We start from the raw sequence: 23,646 nt of genomic DNA, 5'->3' as shown, positions 1-23,646 counted from the left end.
TAAGTTGCCTTCCCAACTACTCCACCACGTGGTCAACTATAACAATTAAGCTTTCCATATTAACTATGGCTGTGGCCTATATTCTTAATGTATACATTTAGCCATCCTCAGAAAAACACAACTTATTTTACATGAATAAACAGCTCACACGGAGAAGATTTCTCTTCAACAATCTCAGCACAAGGTCCATTTAGTGGCTGTTTTGGAGCTTTCAATCGCATCACACAATCAGTAGATGAACTGTGCCCAGAATTGTCAAATTTCTTTTTCTTTTCTTTTTTTTTGGAGCACTGAAGGCCTTTAGTTCATCCGATTAAATACTTATATTGAAATTCTCTCATTCTTGAGAGCAGTTGACAAAACAGTTCATCAAGGTCCATTTAGTAATTGTTCTGGAGCAATTTGGACATGTGGCAAGAGAACTTCAGGTGGGAGTAACACCATTAATGATGGCTCCATTATCAGTTCCAGGGCTCAGTGGTATGAGATGGGATGGGACACTATATTGAACAGAGCCATCTTCAGTGATATTAGTTATACTTGCACTTTTCCTATTATGACCAGTCAACATATCTCCTGTGAAAAAAGCCTATTTAGTGGGTTGCAGTGATATCACACTTAATAGGAATAGCCACCCAATGCCATAGCAGAGTCTTCTTTTTAGTCAATGGAGTTCACTAAATACTTTTTAATAAAACAATAAGAGCATCTCCAACAGCACAGAATGAAACAGTTAAATTGTGTCATCAATGTCAACATGACAGATGCCAACAAGTAAATATTTTCCTCCAAATTCAGGATACGTTGTTTTTCCTCAGTTTCTCTTATTCACTTCAACAGTCTTAAAGGGTTTGTCTAAGGTGAGCTCCCCCTCCTCTTTTGGGTGATGGCTCTGACGTGGTATGGCAGTCAGCCTCACCCCTGTGCAGGATCCTTTTTTATTTGACCCCAAGCTGATTGCATTTTCGCAGCATGAGGCCTTCATGCGATAAACGCTGGCCTTGTTTTTACAGCAGCCCATGGCACTCATGAGCTGATACGCGTCCTTTCTGAAAGCCTTGGTGAAGATAGCGTAGAGGAAGGGATTGGCACAGGAATTGATTGGGAAGAAGAGCACCAGCAGAATCTTGGAGTTGGTGACAGTGATGAGGGGAACCTTAAAAGCAGCAGAGATGGCAAAGAAGGAGATGGGTGCCATGCAGAGGAAATCTGTGAAGATGAGCACAGCCATGCGCTTTGCAATCTTGGTGTCAGCACTTCTTCTGGGGAGCTCGGGGTTATTTACAGCCAGATAGATCAGCACATAGCAAACGCACACAACTACGAAGGCCCCCACATTGAACAGCAGGATAATTATGATGAAGGCTTGAGCCAGAGGAGTCTGTATGTCCATGGGTAAGCACATGCTGACTTTAGCGTAACTGCTCACACCAACCAGGGGCAGCACCCCCATCCCCAGACAGATGAGCCAACCTGCTGCCATTATAGTTGCTGCCTGTGTCAGTACCAGACGACGCTCTATCTGCAGAGCGTTGGTGATGGTGTGCCAGCGCTCCAGGGTGATGGTGGAAAGGGTGTAGACTGACAGCTCCCCCCCAAACACAGACAGGAAGCCTGCAGCACTACAGCCAGGCCCTGTCTGCCATTCAATAGCATGTTGACTGTAGTGTCCTTGTGTGTGCAAGTCTACTGCAGCTATCATCAGAAGGTAGATCCCAATGCAGAGATCTGCAAAAGCCAGGTGGCACATGAGGAAGCGAGGCACCGTCAGCTTGTCCCGGCTGGTTAAGGAGACCAGGAGCACTGTCAGGTTGCCTGTGATGGCCAGTATGTTGATGAACCAAATGGCCACTCTGAGAAAACTGAAACCTGCAATGTCCTCACAGGGATTGAAAGCATCTGCTTCAGGTGTACAAACCAATGTTGGCCGGATCTGACACAAGTCCAGTTCGGGATAGTGAAAATTCACATCTCCAAAGCCTTTATCCTCCACAAACAAATCAGCGTCTGAAAAAAATGGCATATCCATAACTAGAGTTGTATCTGCTGAACCTGCAATCTCATGCTGAACCCTGTTTTTAAATGAGAAGAAAAGGGGAGAGGAAATTATTCTGGTTATTTCATCTTAAACCCAAATTAAATTCAAAATAAGGAGTTGCCAAGAAAAGTAGCAAGTAATAGTATTTCCAGCAGAAAAATCTTTCTTGTAAGTCATTGCACTTGGCCGATATTTTGGGGTGTCATTTAAAATCAAATATGGGTAGTTTGGGTGTTGCTAAAAAAACTTTCCTTAACTACAGAGCACAGAGTTTAACAATTACATAAGCAGGAAAACATGACAGTTTGTTACCTTGCTGATGGGTCACTCTCATCACAGTATGTAGAGCCATTATTCCATGCAGGGTTTCTGGTAAAGTCCCTGGATAAAAGGAAGGAAATCATGTAAAGAAAATACATCACCACCATTACTTGAATGTCACTTGTTTGACGCACATCAGACACACAAACACATCTGAGAAATACTATTTATATTGTATATTATGCTTATTAGACATTGTGCTTCTGTTGTGGTACAATATTGTTTGTTTTGTACTGTAATAAGCAAGTCACTTATTTCTCTGAATAAGATTCTGCTTTTGATGTGCTTAACTACTGGAGTATAGTGAGTGAAAACTGGAACAGCAAGTGGGGTGGATCTTACTGAGGAAATCCATAAACAAATGGATCTTTGATAGACCAGTACAATGCACCGTGTAAGTCACCTGTGGGTGTTCCAGCTCAGCAGTGCACAACAGTGGCTGTTGTAGGTGAGATGGGCCTCTCGTAGGCTCCACAGTCCCTGCAGAGGAGGCAGACTCTTCAAGGCATATGCTGACTGAGCAAACAACACCAGAACTGATTCCAGTCCCTGCGGTGGTAACTTTTTGAGAGCTGTCGCAGACACGTCCCTGTGAAATAACACAGACAACAGTATGACTGCATGGGGGTGTAAAGGCCTCTTTGTAACCATTGTGCTGATTGTACACTGCCTTACAGCATTAAGTTAATTTAAAATCACCATGTCTTCCGCTAAGCCTTCAGTATGTCAGCAGTAAAATATAATCTGCTGCTATATTAGTGTATTTTACATCTTAGAAATAAATCAGAGGTAACTTCTTTCATTGATGGAAAGAAAAGCTATTAAAGGCTTAAGGCATTAACTTCTTTACCATCACTCAAGTCTCAACGCATAATTCAAGCTATGAATCTATGAAGACATAGACAAGTCAGTTTGACAAGCATCTTCCTCTTCTAATTCTAAGCAAATACATTTTTCATTCAGTGAGTTAAAAATGCCACTTACAAGACTCCGGGGCCTGTGGCTCCTTTGAACGCATCTCTGTGGATCACTCTGAGGTTTCGATTATTCTTTAATACCCTAGAATTATAAAATTACAGAGTAATGGAGCAAAATGTTTATACTGTAAGAAACTTTCATCATTCAGTTAGAAAAAGGAAATGTGAGGAAAATACAGCTTATCTATCTTTGTCCCATTGAAGGCATGGTTGTGTATTTCTCTGATGCCGTTGTTGTACAGGTTCCTGCAATCATTCACAAAACTGTTATGATTAAAGCTGCAAAATCACTATCTCGCTGACTAACATTTATTTCCAACTCACTGACCAGTGTAAAGCAATTTAAAGGAATGTCTTGCATCACTTACATTGTTACGTATTCTTTTGTCATTCCAATAAAAGCATTTGGAGGTATTTCCAGTAGATACGGGCTGTCACAGATATCCCTGCAAAAGCACGACAGTTCACAGTAAAATGATATGTTTATGGTGATGTGCTTCTTGTTTTAATTGGTCATTAGTCTCTAAAACATTAGCAACCGGTGTACTTACAAGATAAACTCTGATTCGAGAGAATGGATTGATGTGATGTCAGGAAAAACTGTTATCACAGTGTTTGAAATGCTCCTGTAAATGCAAAGGAAAACTTATGTCATTTAATGACATGTTTTGTAATGTAAACCAAATGTAAATGAATCACTTCTTGGCCATATTTAAAGTAATAGAGCTAAAAAGTTATTTCTAGTGTGCAACATAAGTTAGTTTAGTTTGATTTGATTTTGTTATAGATGTATGGAATCAGACAACAGACAGGGTTCTGTCCAATATGCACCTTTACATTTTAAACTACATAATTTAGATTTGTGTGTTTCGAGGTCTCTTACAAGTAATGTAGTTTGGGAAGGTTGTTAAAAGTCCTCCTGCCAATGTGCATCAGACTCCTTGTGTTCTGGATTGAGCTGCAAAGTGATATAAAACATCAGTTGAAACGCCACAGCCGTAACCATTACTTTTTATTTACTGATTTAAATAATCATAAAGGCTTACATTTCAGAGAGGTTGGGAAGGTTATTAAAAGCTAATGTCTCAATAGTTTCCAGGGTTACGCTCTGAGCAATCTCACTGAGTACAGAGCAGAAACAAAGCAACATGATAATACGCAGAGCACTATTCTTACTCATTTCAGTGGTAAAGCATCCATTTTCCATTTGCTCCTTATTAACTTTCATTTCAGCTATGTGACAAAATGTCAAACAGGGGGATGAAAATTGATACCTACATCCTCTGGACTCCTTTCAAACCCTCAAAAGAATGGCTTGAAATTGTGTGCAAAGTCAAGTGATAGAGAAACCTGAAAAAAACAATATGGAGAGGCACATTCACAACATCTGATGATCAAAGTCATCTAAAGTAAGTGATCTTAAAGCACCATGACAAAAAAGGTTGTTTTTGTACTGCAGGATTAGAATAGGGATTTTTTTGGAGGGCATGCCATGATTCCAGGTTAATTTTCGGCCTCCAGAAAACACAAAGTAATGTGTGTGTGTGCGTGTGTGTGCGTGTGTGTGTGTGTGTGTGTAGGGGTGCTGGTGTCCTTTGATGGCCTTGGTGTTTGTGGATACTTATCAGGGGATACTCAAGGCTCTGTGATTTATCAGAGGAGGGGTCAAGATTCTACCTTCAAGGCTTGTGACAGTCTGGTGAACTCCAACACTGAGCTCTGATGCCAGGAAATCCTAAATACTGAGAGGATGCACTGCGTACTTGACCGTGTGAGATCAACTTGACATTTTCTTCACAGGTTAATTAAGTTGCACACATGCAGCATCATCTGTTTTCCAACAATAGAGCGTTTTGCTTAATGAGGTAAACCATGAAATTGGAAATATAAATGTCACTCAGAAGCTGGTGTCCTTAAGTTTGCAATATAGGTCTTTCCATATTTTTATTTTATGTTATTCAAATTATTGAGAATTTACAACAAGATGTACAGGTACAGAAGTGAAAAGTAAGTACAAAGCTAGCAGTTACTACACTAGCCAAACATTTTTCATGAAAGAAAACTATAACACAACTGGGTCTAGTAGTCTATATAGAAGGCCAATGCATTTACATTGACAGATGAGCATTTGTCTAGCACCACTGATGTTGAAGTGATAAAAAAGAAAGCGTGCTCATGTCTGTGGTTTGGAAAAAAACTAAACCAGAACATGACAGAAACAAATCATGTCTAAACACTAGGTGGAATTAGTTAGAGTACTTCCCAGAGTGTTGGTAGAAACACGTTGCAGGTTGGACTACATTTAGTATGAGGGCTTCCCAAATGTTTTAATGTATAGAAACTCCAAACAGAGATGCGCCACAGACCTCATCTGAAAAGATTTCTGTTAACCATAATGACTAATAACTGGGAGTGATCAAAGGCGTTTCATCAGGTGTATCTTCGCTCAGTGCGTAAATACGCACGGAATAGTCTTGGCTTCAGAGGAGTAAGTTGCATGAAAACATACATGAAATATATCTGTTAGAATGACAGTGTCAAAATGCATAGGATCGGTTATCAGTCAAGATTCTGCGGTCGCAGTAAACTTAACATGCACGCACCACCGCGCGGTCTTTACCACATTCGAAAATAGTGTGAACTTACAGTCTTTTATCTCTGTGGTCCATCATCAGGGCTGACCCTTGTGTCACATTGTTGCATCTGATTGTGTTGGAGAAACAGCGGCAGATCCTCGGGCAGATAAAACCTGAAGCGCACATTTTGCATCCATAGAAAGACAAAACAGATAGGAACAACAGCGATGTCCACATTGTTGTGCTGTCTGAAAAGTGTCCGAACACACAGAAGCCGGGATGTCCGCTGAACGCTGCGTATGTATGTCCCTCCCTTAAAGTCTTCTTTGCTGCAGCAGCAGATCGTCATCCATCTCTGCCACCTGATACTCAACTTCTAATCAAGGGGCTCTTGTGTTGCAAAGAGTCAAATGAGTTTTGATGTAAATTATAATAATGTATAATAATAATATAATATAATAATAATATTAAATGTTATAATATTAAATTCAGCAGCAATTTTTTTGGACAATGCACGTTTGTTTCTTATATAGTTAAATTGCATTGCTTGTTTTCTTATTGTGCAAGTAAAGCTTTCTCAAAGCATTTTCTTTGTTAGTTAATATTTCTTGGTGCAAGCTATTTTTCAGAACATTTTAACAAATGCTTTCAAAAAGTGAAGGGGACAAAATCAGCCATTTCAAAATATGGTAGGGACACATCCCCAGCGTCCCCAGTGTAAATGACACCTATGGCTAAAACTTGAGTGATCTTAAGGTGAGTGAAAGCAGAATAATGCCCCAGTCCCCCATCCTCTTGTAAAGTGAGAGACCATCCAGCCACTAAATGTAAATGGATGCAATTATAAAGCACTTTATCCAAAGTAAAAAGAGCAATTTGGGGTTCAGTGTCTTGCCCAAGGACACTTGGACATGTGGCCACAACACAGAAAACCATGGAGCTGAACTTCTGAGTGGCAGTAAATATCCTGCAAATTCTCCTCTGTTGGCTGCTCGAGATTTAAATGTTTACAACATCCAAGGGTATTATGATATTTGCTAGTCCATGCATGGTGGCATTTCAATATGATTTTAGTTTTGCTATAATCTCTTGAAACACCAAGGCTGTTAATGTTTTCCTCGACAACTTAAATATTTTGATTTTAGTTTCCACTTTTCATAAGCATTGGTTATTATGAAGGTATTCTAACTCAAGAACAATGTCTACAATAAACCTTACCATAATGAACAGCTCCAAAGGTGACCGATAAGGTGACTGCAGACTCCAAGATGTTTAATATGCATATTCATTATAAGAGTTAGAAGGATTATCTCTGTTGTGTCTGCATATGGAAGTTTTCCATTTAGCTTATATATTTACAGTTATTGTTTCACATTTTCTGTGAATACACCAGCTGTAAGATGATGCTTAATAGCTTAGTGTTAGGCTACTGTATGTCTGAGATAGTTGTTTATGTCTGCAAATCACAACAGACCTTTTAAGGCTGATATAATTTATGATTTCCAAATGCAGCAGCATCCTCCTTAGCTGAAGAGGATTGTCAGAACAATTTGTATTTGTTGTGTTTTCAGTAACACCCTTTCCTTTGATTATGTTTGCTAACTCTTTTGTCTATAAGTTTTTGTGTATTTTACAATTAAAATGAATAATTCTGTTGGCATAAAAATTGTGTGGTCAAATGTATTTATTGCGATAAACCCCTTTAGACCATCTCATTTTTGAGGGGCTCCTAACATATATCACAATCACTACATACCAACAGAAGAGTGACAAAATAAATAAGAAATAGAAATAAACTTGTCAGTACAGCAATGTCCAGACAGGCAACAGAAAAAAATGCACATTAATTAATTAAAACACTGAGAACATTACAACCACAAGGTGGCCAGCATGGCTAAAGAGAAACAGTAGAGTGTGAGTGGATCACCAACTGTAAGACAACAGGTACATTATTCCAAACTGCTGGGGCTTTAAACATACAGTACATTTAAATATAAGTTGAAGCCAGTGAATATGTCTTCTTACATTTAGAGATGGCTATTAATTAAGTGTGTACGTTTTACAGTTGCTGTGGGTTCACTGTCTGCAGCAGAGATCACATCTCTGGTGAATTTAAGAAGGGCAGGAATTGTGGAGTGGTTAGACCTGAAGGCTGAAGCCAGACTGAAATGGTGATAAGACATTGTTGATACTGAGGTAGTGCGAAAGTTGTTTATAAATACGTTTTTCAATAGTATAGTTTAGCAATAGAACACACAACGGATATAAGTCTATAATTGTTAATATTGAGTACATCGCCTCACATTTCCAGATAGCTTGTGGTAACTCAGCTAAGACTATGGGAAGCTAGGTTAATAAACCTGTTGTCTATTCCATCAAGTACAGCTCTACTGTTCATGTTTACATCATTGATGGCATTCTGAGCTTCAGTTGGTTAAACACAAACAGCCAAGTCAATGACTTTGTCCCTCCAGAGGACAGTGTGACCCCAAGTCAAACGCCTCACATAACTGTATCTCCTTTGGCGCCAGTTATCTGCTTGATAAAGGCAAGGCAAAGTTATGTAGCCTTGACACATGAAATGTTTTATCACATGTCATGCTGAAAGACAATAGTTCATCCTTAAGTTGAAAACATGGCACTTAGGCCTACAGGATTGATGAAAAAAAAAAAATCCACGTTTATACACACTTTATCATATCAACATTTCTGATGATCCACGGTTGTGAAAAATGTTTTATTTATTAATTAATTAATAATAAAGTACTCAAAATACTACAAACCACAAAAAACTAATTAAAATAATTGTCCAGTAACATCCACTATATTTTGTATGGGCTAGCTAATGCTAAAGTTATGCATGGAATTCAGTCAAAACACACAAGAAAGCTAGAAAACATTACCAAGCATGGTCACGTCAGGAAGACTTATCTAAGAAGCCTACTGAATTATGGTTATACTTATAACCATAATTCAGTAGGCTTCTTCTCCACTGGATGGCGACAAAACAACAGAAAAGCAACAGCAGGGAGCATAAAACTGTGGTCATATTTTATTTGGAGGTATGTCTGAAAATAGTTAGGTATGCATGTGGAACAAGTAAATATGCTAAAACAAGCATCAACACTAATCTTTTAAAGGCCACTGATACAAGTTGTTCTACTTATTTGCCTTTTTAAGCTTTAACATATTTAGTGTAGAATAGCTATAGGCTTATTCTTTAAATCAACGAATGTCTATCTGCTTTGTTTTAATAACTGTTTTCTTTTCAACTCACTTCTTTAAATTACATATCGTAAGGCACCAGCAACCAATAAGACGAAAATACCATCAACTTTTTCATATTGCCCGAAGAGAGCGCATAATTTCACGCACTCAGTTTATTTTGTAATACCATTATTTCCGACAGCACTAAAAGGCAGCAACAGTTCAGAGGAAGTGGTGTCGGTCAAGTTGCCTCCACAAGCGGATCTGCGATCGGTTGTTGAAAAGCTTTCCCAGCGATTAGGGCCAGCGACAGCGAACAAACTGATTCAAAGTCAGCACTTAACGTTACAGAGCGCATCGTACAGGAAGGCAGGAAGTCAAACTTGTCACTACTGCGTACAAAACTTAAGACAGCAGACAGTTGGACCTATAGAAATTCTGAACTTCTCCCTTATTTTTGAGTACTTTGCCAGCTAGCTTTAGCCCCTAGTGATGGACAAGCTTCGTCGTGTGTTAAGCGGCCAAGAGGAAAATGAAGAGTTGGGTCTCACTGCACAGGTAGCTAACATACTGTATGACAGTAACTGTTAACTTGTACGGTGCTAATGCTAACGTTGTTTAAATGATCAAATTGAATAAGAAACCACTGTGCTAGTTTCGTTTCCTATCTGGGACACAAAGTTTCGGTTCAGATGCCTCCTAATAATGTTAATGTGGTTTTATTTTCTTAGAGCTAACGTTAGTAAAAATGTCAGTTATGCTAGTTTAGCTCTGTAACTTAGCCTTCAGTAGACTGTAACGTTAGCTTACCAAACTGTTTCGTTGTCATGTTGGTTTCCTGTGTCCTTTCAGTCCCGTTTAAAGCTGGCTATCATTTTCTTCTGTCAGCATAAAATAAATTGTATTTGTTTGTTTATTTATACATTTTACACGCGTACACGATGAGGAGGAAATGAGGTAAGGTGCTGACTTGAACCATGTGTTTTCATATTACATTATGGTAACGTTACTTTTTAACTTGATGCAAAGTTAAAGTTTCACTCTGGCACACCAGAGTCTCCCATGCTTGCAGTTCTGCACTTAGAAGATTTTCCTTTGCAGTTTGGTATTATTGGTTCCTTTGCCTGAGTTATGTGTACTGAGTAATAGTCTGTGACTTTTAAGTTTTACGAGTGCTGTGTGTATTTGTGTTTTAAGATAATACTGTGGTGGATGTTTTGTGCTTGGTTCTAGCCAACATGGTTAAATCGTCAGTAGGAAGCCTGTTGTTCTTTTCTACATTATTAGGTTTGTCTTGTGACATCCTCCCATTGTTCTCACCAGGTCCTTGATGCCAGCTCTCTCAGCTACAGTACCAGGCTGAAATGGTTTGTCATATGCTTTGGTGGAGGAATCCTGTGTTCAATACTTGTGAGTGTCTCTGTCTTTAGGCAACTTTTATGTTCCGTTTGACTTCATACTGAATGCATAATACTTCCAATTTAATTTATTGTGCTCAGTTATAAGTTTTGGTTTGATGTAAATTAAAATAATGTACAAAGAAATATTAAATGTGGCCTGTGTGAGGTCACTTTAATGAGAGTTTTGTCACTGGGAAGGATTTAACCTTGTATGCTCTTATACATAGGAGACAATTACTTATGCGTACTTAGGTATAGTCCCACACAAAAATTAGGTTGGCAAATAATAATATGAGAGCAATAGTCTGGTTTACCCGGAAAGACAAATAACAAAACAAACCGTTATGAGACGCAGACACCTATTCTGTCCCCACTGACCATCATTTCCCTCTGACTTGCAAGCAACATAATTTAAGCTGCAGAATGACATACATGTCAGTGCATAGCACATACATAACACTGTCATTACTGGTAGCAATGGTCCGAGACAAATTGCAAGCTAAAGTGATTTGACACATGTCACTTAATTAATGTATAAAGGTTGCTTGATGTCAGGGAAGAACTGACAGTTTCAATTTGCGGAGTGTAGTTTGCAGTTCAAATGACAGGAAGCCTTGTTACAGGCGACACTTACTGATAACACTGTGAAGCAAAGGCAAAGTGATAATTCACACTGACAAAGCCCCAACACAACCTCAGAGTGAGCCTTGAGTGGTGACATTCATAGAGTTGGGAGATCGCTGCCCATCTGTCAACAAACAACACATAATCTAGAGTATTTTAATGTCACTTCCATTCATACATTTCAAAACACTTACTTTTTACCCCTAAGCCACAGGGGGCTCCCCACGCTCCTTTTTTTCTGCAGAAATAAGCAGCGTAAAGAATTTGCTCCTTCTATGAGATGCGGTTATTAGCTGCCGGTTATTTTAATGTCCTTCCATCTCCTACTAAATAGCAGTGTGTAATTAAATAGTTAGTTGCTACATCTTCTTAAAAGCTTCATTCATAACTGTGTTCTCTAAATGTCATCCCTCCTGTAGTGAAATGCACACTCTGTTGACACACTCAGTGTGTGTCACAAGTCTTCTTCACTGAAAGTGATCCAGATAACACCCAGGCGGTAATCCTTATAGTATTTTAGCACTAGGGGGAGCCCATTAGGTTTCAGTAAAACCATAGGGCAGCCCACAGTATTCCATGTTTCTTTGTTTGTTTTTTTCAAGAAAAAAAAAAGATAAAGGCTACTATTTTCTCTTGTCTAGAGTGGTAACGATCTGTATAGCTGACAAAGACTATTTTGCTCTTTTACAGGGCACAGCACTGCTGTTCATTTCAGTCAAGCTTTTCGCCCTCTTCTACACACTAGGGAATGTTGCGGCTCTCGCCAGGTAAGACTCTTCAGTCCAACTCTGTTCAGTAGGTCAGAGAATTGTAATGTCCCGGTATATTTTTCTCACCAGTATGTCGCACTACCAGGAATACAACAGGTGGCTAATAAACTCTCAAATTATTTTGCGTTGATGATTGCAACCCCCCGTTACAGTCATCTTTGGCACAGCTACACGTTTCTCCAAGGTTTGCTTCTTGTCTGTTTATAAAAAAGACCTGTCAAGTACTGTTGTTTCCCTCTGTGAGCTCATAACCTGTTGCTCAGAGTTTGGAGAACACTGCCTGAGATGTTATTCTGATTTATTGATGCTAAACAGTGGTGACTGCTGGTTCTGGACCAGACTATAGGATTATGGCTAAAATGATCATCTTCATTATGTAATCAGATTAGCATCAGTATAGATTAACATTTTAAAGGTGTTTTTGCTGTAACCTGCAGCTGCAGCGTTGTTTGGGAAGCAGAGACAGTTCAATCACTACATGCATAACATGATTTGCTTATACAGCCTCACCTGTGAATAGGGATTGCACAGTTTGATGCAACAGAGCATGTACTCTAATCAAAAAGGGTTCATATTGCACCAAATAAAGTTTATGTAATTGTGATCTTGATTATTATGCAATTCATTCTGCAGCTTATGGAATGTTGCTTGCAAGTCAGTAGGAAATGATTAGGGATAAAGAGACAATGGTCAGTGGGAACAGAGAAGCTGTCTATGCCTCATAACTGTTTGTTTTGGTATCTGTCTCTCAGAGTAGACCAGGGGCCTGTACCACAAAGCAGGATTTGATCGTATCAAGGTTACTTCTGGGTTAACCCTGTGTTTTCAGTACCACGACGTTGGTTCACTTCTTGCCAAGGTAGATCGCCATGGTAACTTATGCTGAACGGCTATGAATTTCAACTTGCATTATTGGCATGAACGTCAGATGAACAAAAATGTCAAAGCTTCATGGATAATACAAAAAAACTATTCAATTCATACAGTTCATTAAATAAAAAAAATAAAACAGTAAACGTGTGTGTTTGTTTGTATGTGTGTCTCTCTATGTGTGTCTATAGCATAGGTCAGTTGTATATAGAAGTAATTTCATGTTCAGGATCAATAAAGAAACAACAATATATTAATAAAAAAGTATCAAATCTATCCTGCTTCGGAGCAGGTTATGTTCCAGATAAGAGATCAACTCTATAAAAATACCGCCTATTGACCTATTGGCTCTCTTGATAAAATGACATCACCATCTGTAGGAGATCGCGCAGACTGTTTAATAGGCTGCTTTTATGTTTGCTGCAATGATGTGGAGAAACCTTTGTATAGCTTAGAGATCTCATCCTACCGAGACTGATTGAAGAAGGCTACTAAAGTCTTTTGTTGCCTGCTACTTGTAGGTTTTTGAGATGAGACCGTAAGCCTCCTTACCGCTTTGAATTGTGTGTTATATTTTTTGTTTGCCCCCGAATGCGTTGCACACAGCCTGTCGCAGCCGTTTATCTTATTCTTTATCCTGATTGAGATTGTTAGGGTTAGTGAAGCCAGATAACGAAAAGATATCCCGGGTATGTTGAACTTGCTTCATGGTACAGGCCCCAGACATTAGTGGTTGCTCTCATATTATTATTTGTCAACCTCCGTTTTGTGTGGGACAATACTGAGTAAATGTCTCCTATGTATTGTAGCATACAAGGTTCAAAGCAATGGAAGTGTTTGGCTTTGGAAATTAAAGTGCCCTCACACAGGCCATGTCTAATTTTTCTTTGTACATTATTCTAATTAACACAAAACCAAACTTATAGCACCATAAATTAAGACTGAAGTCTCAAATCAGTCTAAACGTTTCCTTTGTGTAGCGTGACATTGATTCAGCTAGTATTCATTGGATCAGGCTGTATGCTCTAATAATACTGCTACACTGACATGTACAGTAGCTGCTCTAGTATCCTTTTTATAATTTATAGCTCTGGCCATCTTCATGTTATGGCTAAGATGGCTGGATTTTACATTATGGATTATTTAATCTTGATAATCCCTAAATCTAATCATGTCTTTGAATTTTTTGACAGACAGTGAACCATTGATTAGGGTTTTCTTTCAGACAGTGTAGTCTCTATTTTCAGGTATCATATGTCCAGAAGGTTTAGATGCGTCAAGAAACTGGGCCATGTTCTGCTTTCATAGCCCAGGTTGCCGATTTAAAGCAAGAGAGTGTCATATTTTAAGGAGCTTAAACCAGTTTTCATCTGTTTGTGACTTTGACTGCAAGAAGAGTACGTGGAGGCCATTGGTTTCTTTATTGGTTCCTGAGTCACATGCATTTGTGTTGGTTTGTTTTTGTTTCTCTCAATAATATGAGCCCATTTCAGTAAGCAATGGAAGTGTTTGGCTTTGGAAAAGTAATTTTAGTTTGATACACATACATGTATATCATATTTTATTTCCATACTTTAGCTGACCACTTTCACTGTCATATTTACAGACAGAGTCTGTAGACATTCGACAATACAGCATTAGTTTCATATCAATAATGGCATTAACAACGGTGTCATCCTCCTCCACAATCAGCAGTGGCAGCGTGTGCTTGGTTATCATTAGGGTCTCTGTCACATTGAGCAGTTGAAGAAAATCCCTCTCAGTAGACCAGTAGATAGAGCCTGCGTCAACACAGACTGCTCTCGCCTCTCATCTAACAGATGTGACGCTACACAGACTCCCTCTACCCACTCAACTCTGCTGAGCCCAGGGCTGCGCGCCTCGTCAGCGGGGAAAGCCTCTGTCTTGTTACATTTACTGACGTCATGAATGCATCATGTAGGAGGTTTTAAATGTGTCACGTAGTGTAAATTTAATTATGGTGTCTTAAAGATCAGAAGAGATTTGTTTGTGCGGGTGTGTACGCACATGTGAAGACTATTGTGAAACCCACACATAAAGTTGATATACTGAGTAGTGATATTTTGACGTTAAAATGATGGAATAGGCCTAAATGATTGAATATATATAGAGGAGCATACTGTCTGTCAGAGCAGACCACCTAGATGATATTTGTACAGTTCATCATTTTCAAAACTGTTACTGAAAAGGGGGGGAGCTATTTTGATTACATGATCAAACCTTGGTAACTAGCATTAGCACAACATCCACCAACAGTTAAACTGAAAATGTTTGAACACACACACAGGCTGCACTGTTTTATAGGTGATCTTTTGAAGAGTAGTGGAAATACTCAGCTGTGGTGAAAGCTTAGCACCTGATATGAAGGCAAAACTTGATGTCAATAATTTAATCAAATAACAGTTTAAACAATGGGTCAGTGCGCTGAGGTTAACTTGTCTGTTCTTCTACAGCACCTGCTTCCTAATGGGACCGCTAAAACAGTTCAGGCGCATGTTTGAACCAACTCGACTCATAGCCACCATTGTTATGCTGGTAAATATCGTGTGTTTTACTGTTATTTTAGACCTGAAGTTGATCCAGATGCTTCATTTTATCTTTCTTTAAATTGAAAAGTAGTTTGTACCTTGCTACAGTAGATGATAGAAGCTTTTCCCTCTCTGAATCCCTTTTGACATGAACCCAAAATGCATTTACATTGTATTAGGGCTGGACAATAAATCAATAACAATAATTGTCACGATATATTTTTTTCCTATAACAAATGTTCAATAAATATTGAATACATGTTTGACTTAACTTCTTTATTAAGATGTTTATTTTGTTGAGGAAAAAGGACTGAAAAATGCTTTTACTTAATTTTATTTGTTGACAAAGATTTTATCATAATTGTTTTTAATGTTAATGTTGATTGAATGATCTGTAAATTACCAAACCGAAATAAATGAAATGAAATGAATGATGTTCTACCTCAGATTTGTGAAGTGATCCACTGATTGGCCTCATGTATTGACCATAAAGAAAACCACAATTAACCATCAGGTTTCTTTAACTTTCACTCAGGAGCAAAAATCTGCCTTTAAACTCGAAAGAAATAACGATTTGATACTTATTGTGATAATTATCGTTATCGAAAGATATGAAACTTTTTATCGTGATAACTTTTTTGGCCATTTCGTCCAGCCCTAAATAAAGCGTAATCATTTTACATTGTATCTGCTTTTACCTACTCTGGTGGTTGTTAAAGTCTGTAATTTTAAGTTTTTTTAAATTAAAGAACAGGTTCTCCTCACCTTTAGGTTTACACATTTCAGCTTGACACTATTGATTTTTTCTGTTAAAGATTTAGGGGCTTATTTTCTGTTGTGAATTGTACATTTCCTGTGAATTGCTAAAAGAAGTAATTCTGCATGCTTAACAAAAGATAACCATTCTTTTCTTCTTTTGCCCCAGCTCTGCCTTATCTTAACGCTTTGTGCAGCGCTTGTGGTAAGTACATAATACATTGCTTAAAAAACAGTTACTATCTTTTATTGTTTTAGTGCAGTGTTTTCTGCTATTAGAATAACTGTTTGGTGGTTTTATTTTACAGTGGGACAAAAAAGCTCTGGCTATCATCTTCTGTATTATGCAGTTTTTGGCAATGACATGGTAAGTGTGACCTGAAAGTCTGAGCCATCTCTCCACTGTACAGTTGACAATTCATTTATAACACACCTACTCAGATGAAGCCATCCTTCTGTGATAGAGAACTCTGTTCCTCCTGCTCTTTGCTTGAATTAAATGTCTTGTGAGTTCAGTTAATCACGCTGCTGATGCTTTAAGCTGACTTGCTGCTACTGGCACATGCACGGTTGAATCATTAAATGGTTAAACTTCCACAGTCATTGTCACACTGCACATTCAACCACACTATATCTGAATTTTTCTGTTGTTTCAGAGCAGCATATCTTTTCGGGATAGTTCAAGATTTTTTTAAGGGGGCTCTTTTAGGGCTCTTTATACTATTTCACCTGACTTTCTAAAGCCTTTCTGGCAGACAGCCTTTCTTTACTTGCCAATGAATTTATCCTGATTACTACGACGACAGAACAGTATTTATCTAGATTAGACGATCGAGTTGCTCCTCTGAGTTGAGGTAGTTAGCCATGTTGATCTTGAATGTGACCTCTAGGGCAAGTGTCCCTGCCTCATATGGTTTCAGAATAATAGGAAAAAGGAGTTTCTGACCAAAACGCAATATTTTAATGGACAGATGACAGATGAAAATGTTGTTTAAGCACCCTGAGAGTGTGAGTCAGAGGAACGACTTCCCACATCCAGAAATACAGATGATAATGTATCTTTTTTTTCTATTGGCCAACTGCCCCAGGCCATACATCAATAATAAAATGCAGATATAATACAATACTTTGATCAGATTGATTTGCCCTAGTTTCAGTGACATACCTGTTTTAAGAAGACTGGTAGGTAGGTTACAAGGCATCGTAGTAGGTCAGTATATTTTTGGCCTGTAGAGGAATAGGCAGTGCCAGGATCATTGAGGACCTACTTGACATAGAGGCAGAGGTATTTCCGCCTGTGCTGTTTACATACAAGTGTATGTAGATTACTTATACTAAAATACTAATAGGCACCCCATGTCCTTTTTAAAAAGTATGTAAAATAAAGATCTGTCTTCCACTTATATATGTATGGAAGGTATAGTATGTTAAGCAAAGTGCTTTTGTTCAACTCTTGGATTCATTCACAATATTGTATTACAGTATCCAAAGGGTTTTTTGTCATGCTGCTTTACTAAATTTGTGTCCCCTCCATATAATATCCGGTTTCTGTTTGTTTTTTTAAAGCTGCCTAGTTTAAAAACATCTGTTCATTTGAAAAACAACAGCCATGATATTTGTGTTCAATAGGGCTGCACTGTTGAGTGTGTTGATTAAGTAGTTCATCTACAAAAAATAGGTCATCAACTATTTTGAGTATTGATTAATTGCTTAAGTCATTCATGCTAATCCACATTTGTGAGGATTTTCATCACCATTGGCTCTTGGAAATTGTGATGGGCATTTTACTATATTTTGATGTATTTTTTAGAGTAAACAATTACTTGAACAGTCAAGCAAATAATTGTTTGTTGCAGCCTTAGTGTTCATACTAGTTTTAAATTCAGAGATAACTCAGACTAATAAAAGAGTACATATAGTAATAAGGTCAGTGGGGTTCAGTTCCGACATAGCCAAGAATAATAAGACCTGTGAGTGAGGTGTGTGGGCATGTTAGGACTTCTATGTTCATTAATTTGAATATTTGAATTTGCACAGCAGTAACAAAATACTTTAAATGTGTGAATGCGCATGGAAACTCAACCCGGTGGGGGTTGAGTAACTCAGGAGGAAGGGAATGGACAATTTCAGTGCATTACTGAGCAGAACTGTGTCAGCATCATAACTGCACCACTTTTGCACCTGCTTGTAGTACGTTCACTTCCGCTCTGCCTGCGTCCCCGGAGGCCTCACCATGGCAACCACAAGTCACACATCTCAAGCTCATTCTTAACAGACCAGGGGGCAGTGCGCTCCCACGCAGGCACTTGTACGTCTGTGTGAAGGTGGTTACCACTGACACACACACACAAACACACGCACACGGAGGAGGCCAAAGTCCAATCCTCAGGCTGAATTCTGCAGTGACCATATGACACTGAAGCACTACCAACTGACACTGACTCAGGCATGGCAGGATGTTGGAGGCTTAATAACAAAACACCACTGATAGCTTTTGCTTGACTTGCTTTCTTTGCTATTTAGTTTCAACACTTAGAACATTCTCATGAAACATGTGTACAGAGTACAACATAAGTCGTTACTGCTCTGGTTAACAGGACACACGAGGGTTTCCTGGCGGTCGTGCTCCAGCCTGTGCAGTAGTTAATCATTCAACTGCTGTACCAGATTCCTCACATATTTTAAATATATTAGGTGTTTGATCATGGGCTTTTTGTGCTTAACTTCAACTGTAATCATTTCCAGTACAGGACATCATGTATTTGTTGTGTATGGTGTTTGGCTACAGATCTGTCTAGAATCTTAGTGCAAAGATTATAGTCTGTCCGAATCTGTCACAATCACGTTTCTTTAATCCCCCCTCCCCCATATTTTACATTTAGCTGTGTTGTCAAAAAGCCATTATTATTATGCTGCTATTAAGTCCTGAATCTGTTTTAGGTCCCGCTTTCTTTGTGGTGTTTCTTTAATGCTTTTAATCTTTAATCTTTTAGACGTCACACCATTACAAATTCATGACGTACATCATAACAACACACTGGAACTTAAGTTTAAGTAAAGATCCTGGGATTTCCAATGATACCAAATACATCTTATTGAGTAACAAGAAAATGTGTGTTAAGTAATTTCATATCCATACATAGATATCTTCATCTGTCTATGTTGATCGTAAAGCTTTTTAAAAAATGACTACATTGCTTCATATATTTTCATATATTCACATATTCAAACTTTGAAAACATCTGAGGGGAAGTATATTTTTTCAACTTGTGTTCAGTTTGACTCTTCTTCTATTCGTGTCTTTTTGTCTTTACCATTATTTTTTCTGTTTCAGGTATAGCATCTCTTACATTCCCTTTGCCAGGTAAGACAACATGCTCATGTGATTTATATTTTGTCTGCATGACCTTAAGGTGCATGTGCCCTTGATGTTATGTCCAGTTGTATGTGTTGCTTGCTGAGTTCAGTTAAATACATTTTCAGCTACCATATATATGTCAATACTGTCCTGTCTACAAATGACACTAGTGCCACACCCAACAAACTGGATGGAATACTACGAGTGACCCTTCAATGAAAACATGTTTTCATTTACCTCTAAACCCTTTTCGACCCCACCATATGGCTGTAATCCCCCCCTATGACTAGTGCAGGCACTACGTGTCAAACAAATGGCGGCTTGTTGTTTCACACTCCTTGCTGCTTTACCCCTGTGATGTTATTTGCTTTATCCGTAATATCGAAATGAAACAATTGATACTGAAATAATAGTCTTTAAGGCTAAAATATTTCTTTTACACTATGTTTGATGAGCTTATGTTAAGATGAAAGGGTTAAAGCACAGTGCAAAATTCTGATTATATCTACACCCAAATAGGCTGTCTCATTCTCAGTCTTTCTCATAGGTTATTTACCCTGACCTTATTGTAAATAGGGCTGAATATAACAGCAATTGATTTTGTAAATTTCTTCAGTCTGCCACAGTACAGAATATACTAATTAACTTCAAAAATTGTTCCATATGGTGTACCACCTCAGTGCTTTCCCCAAGCCAAGCAGGAGGTGGGATGTTGTTTTGTCAGTCCAGCTGTAAGCAGGGTTATGTCTCATTTGGTGAGGTCCAGAACCCCCATGCAGCCCCCGCACTAAGTGCCTTGTGTATCTGAGCGAGCCTATAATCCATCCTGACAGCTGAGAGACGTCCTAAAGCCACCCCGAGTTCCCCCTCCCCCAACCCAAATGCTAACAACAATACAAAGCTGAGACAAAGACCTTTTCCCGTGACACCCTTCCAAACACCAAATTCCTGTAGAGAAATGCTAATTTGACTGCAGGTTTTTGGGGCTGAGTATTGATATCCTGATGATCATTGTTTATTTCTTACTCTTTTGTTATTATGCTTTTCTATCAACACATTCTTGTCCTCTCTCCTTAAGCTTCTTACTTTAATCCATTTTTCATTTCATTTAGATTTGATCATTTAGCTCTGCGTTGTTTGCAGTGTTGTTATGGAGCACCGGCATCATTTGATCACAAACCTCTATCCCTCTGAGTGACACATTTAAAACGCAGTCTCGCCTTGTCTGTGGTCAAAGAAACTGTGATGCCTTGCTTGCCCCAACACCACATGGCTAATGGACTTGATCCTTTAATGTATTTTACCTTGTTGCCTATTTATAACCTCTCACGCCTGCAGACCGAGGAACTAAAACCTGCTGCGTGTGCACTTCCCACAGTGCTTTGAGGCTACTGTTGCTCTGATATTTAATCAGAAATTGGGGGGAAGTCTCTGAGACTTATCATTTATTAATGAAATTTTGGAGGAAGCAAAAATAGCATCAAGCCTCAAGTGAAAATATATAAAAACAAACCTCAGGCTGTGTTGGAGGAAGAATGTAAAGATTCTGGTGTTGAGTGTTTTATGTTAAACACTGGTGGGACGAACCAGAGCATTTGGAGGAGCAAGTCTCCTGTCTGTCCTGTGTTCCTCCGCCTCCCTCTCAGACTGCTTATGATCCCCCCTTCTCCTTTTAACCTTGACGGGTTTCACGCCTCCTCCACTCCTCAATTTGACTGTGGCTGGAGGCGAAGTCTGCATAGCAACACACGGATGGCGAGAGCAAACGGTGTGAGGCGAAGCGGAGCAGGCAACTGCGAGCTGTGGTTACCATGGCGCTCACATTGCATCATCCCTCAACAGAGAGCACCTGGAGAAAAGGGAGCCCCCATCACTCTGAACGTGTGGTGCTTCCCCGCCAAAACATTCTCACTTATTCATGACGAGCCCCACCCAAATCATCCTAACAAAGGGTGGAAGTGCTTTTTCTGCCGCTTTGGATTTTGTATGCATGACTGAAGTTTGCCTCTATATATATATATATATATATATATATATATATATATAATTTTCAGAACATCATTCTAGCAACTTTCCTTTATTTCTTTTTCATTGTTTTATAATACTGGTTATTTGTTCTCTATTTTCTTTTCTACAGGGATGCTGTGATGAAATGCTTCACAACTTGTCTGAGTTAGGACTCCTTAGTCAACAAAACATGTCCTAATATGCAAACTGCAAGAACAGTGGCTTTGTTGTTTGTACACTATATCTCCAGATTTTTGCTACGGCTCTTTCATACTGTGAATTCTCGCTTTTGTAAGTCTTGCTGAAGGTCTGTAACTATAATCAGATTATAACTCTTTTGCTATTGATGTGAGCCTTTAATACTTAATATATTTAAAGATATATCTCTTTGTTTTTGGAGGGTTTTATACCATTTAACTGCAGGGAAATTATTTTCACTTTGCTATACCTTGTAATTTAAGTGCCATAACATTACACGTGTGTGTGTGTGTGTGTGTGTGTGTGTGTGCGCGCGCGCGCGTGTAAGTTAACATATTGACCAACCATACATATTTGCATCTTAAACAGTGTGAGATTCCATTTTCTTCTGGGTTTTTTTAAATGGTGCTCTGACTTCTTACACACAAACATTATTGAAACACACTGTCTTTCTATTTTCTGCCCATGCATGAGGCACTGATGTATAAAGAGCCTCTAAGATGCTATTCCATGTTTATTTATGATTATCTTCCCTCAGGCGTTTGAGGCCCGCTTCACTGATGATGCACTGGGATGTATGTTATCCACAGCTCGATTGAGGTTTTTCCAGCTAAAGAGATTTTTTTTAAGAAGCAGCTCGTGTCTAGTCTGTTAGTCATGTGTATGTCACTGTGTATTTGGACCCCCCAACCCCCCCACCCTAGCTCGTCAAATTACATTAAAATTGCTTCTCCTTTGTACATTTGATGTAGTAATGACCTACTTAATTACACTTTTCTGAGCATTGTGGTTTTGACGTGACCCAATAACCCAGTATATCTTGCACCGGGTTCCCTGTATTGCTTCGGCATGATGGCATAGCCTTTGAGGATGCGGTTGTCATGACAACCCCCCCTGAAGATTCATAACCTCAGCCTTCCCCCATCTGTGGTGCAGATGTTCACATTTTCCTGAGGAGGAGGTATGTGGGTTTTTTTTGTTTGTTTCTATATACAACACCTTGGGCCAGCAATCTCTCTCCAGATTTTAGTTTTAAAGTGAAACAATCCTTTTAAAACAGAAAGTCCCCTGTTTCCCTGTGTATTAGCTGCAGGATTTGCTCCAGGTTTAACAATCACACCTCCAGGTTTTCTTTCTGCTTGATGCCACTAAACAGCATTTCACTTCCTGTTGCGCAGCCCCCACATAGTTTCATTAGACTATTGTATAATGTGGCTGTGGATTAGCATGGACAAAATCTCCCCTCAGTACTACTTGTTCAACTAACTTGGCAAAGACCCAGCAAATCCTTGAGCAATTAATCTCCGGGATAGAATAATTCTGTCGAATGAAGGCAGTGTGGATGTTTTAGTGATCGGTTTTCTTTGCCTGCCGTTTTTGGATTACACGCAAAATTTGAGGATTGGGGGGGGATTGACCTCAGCAATCTGTCAGAGTCCCCCAACTGTTTCCTCTTCATTACATCTAATCCATTGTTATGTCAGAGAGGAGGCATCCCACACCACAACAACCACTGAAATTAAACCAAGTCTGTGTTTCCCCTTCATCTTAATGATCCAGCTCATCTTGTAAAAAGGAATAAATACCTTGGCCTCTGCTGTCATGGGTGATTTCCTTGCCATTTTCTTTTTTTATTCCATGAGTGAGTGTTGGGCTAAATTGATTTTTGGCATTGTTGGAAGAGCACATTAAAATATTAATCTACAGAAACGCAACTTGGATCTTATTGTATTTAAACACAAAACATGGTTGAAAGTATAAACAGCCTAATGCTACACATGTGCAGTGTTTTCTTTTGTTTAATTTCATGTGTTTAAAGCAGTTAATTTGTACACTGTAAGCGTACCTAATACTCGATGGCAAAATGTTTGTGGTTTAAAATCTAAACGTCCTCAGGCAATATCAAATAAACAGTTAAAAACTATAGATTTAGAAGCAAGTATTGATTTCCTCTAAAATCCTGCACTGAGAGTGGGGGGTGGGGTGGGGGGTGGG

At 38.9% G+C, this 23,646-nt stretch overlaps 2 protein-coding genes across 4 annotated transcripts; one reads left to right on the top strand and one right to left on the bottom strand.

The window, feature by feature from the left end:
- Nucleotides 1–174: 174 nt before the first annotated feature.
- On the bottom strand, nucleotides 175–17,346 carry lhcgr (luteinizing hormone/choriogonadotropin receptor). 3 transcript variants are annotated; one of them, XM_046070458.1, is made up of 11 exons: nucleotides 17,254–17,346; nucleotides 4,615–4,686; nucleotides 4,383–4,457; nucleotides 4,220–4,294; nucleotides 3,888–3,962; nucleotides 3,705–3,782; nucleotides 3,514–3,582; nucleotides 3,344–3,418; nucleotides 2,763–2,948; nucleotides 2,351–2,419; nucleotides 175–2,072 (listed from the first exon to the last, which is right to left on the bottom strand). In XM_046070458.1, the coding sequence occupies exons 4-11, from the start codon at nucleotides 4,267–4,269 to the stop codon at nucleotides 815–817; spliced, it is 1,860 nt and encodes a 619-aa protein (XP_045926414.1). In that variant the 5' UTR covers nucleotides 4,270–4,294; nucleotides 4,383–4,457; nucleotides 4,615–4,686; nucleotides 17,254–17,346; the 3' UTR covers nucleotides 175–814. The 3 variants fall into 3 exon arrangements, with proteins under 3 accessions (XP_045926414.1, XP_045926413.1, XP_045926412.1); XM_046070457.1 differs by lacking the exon at nucleotides 17,254–17,346 and adding an exon at nucleotides 9,930–9,996; XM_046070456.1 differs by lacking the exon at nucleotides 17,254–17,346 and adding an exon at nucleotides 5,983–6,155.
- sft2d1 (SFT2 domain containing 1) lies at nucleotides 9,343–23,254 on the top strand. Its single transcript, XM_046070466.1, has 8 exons — nucleotides 9,343–9,677; nucleotides 10,443–10,529; nucleotides 11,834–11,910; nucleotides 15,258–15,339; nucleotides 16,258–16,293; nucleotides 16,397–16,455; nucleotides 19,423–19,452; nucleotides 21,584–23,254. The coding sequence occupies exons 1-8, from the start codon at nucleotides 9,612–9,614 to the stop codon at nucleotides 21,621–21,623; spliced, it is 477 nt and encodes a 158-aa protein (XP_045926422.1). The 5' UTR covers nucleotides 9,343–9,611; the 3' UTR covers nucleotides 21,624–23,254.
- Nucleotides 23,255–23,646: the final 392 nt, after the last annotated feature.

The sequence above is a fragment of the Micropterus dolomieu genome, linkage group LG15 (assembly GCF_021292245.1).
Source record: "Micropterus dolomieu isolate WLL.071019.BEF.003 ecotype Adirondacks linkage group LG15, ASM2129224v1, whole genome shotgun sequence".
NCBI classification, from domain to species: Eukaryota; Metazoa; Chordata; class Actinopteri; order Centrarchiformes; family Centrarchidae; genus Micropterus; species Micropterus dolomieu.
Note: the sequence above shows the minus strand (reverse complement) of the source record. Positions and strands in the feature narration are given on the sequence as shown.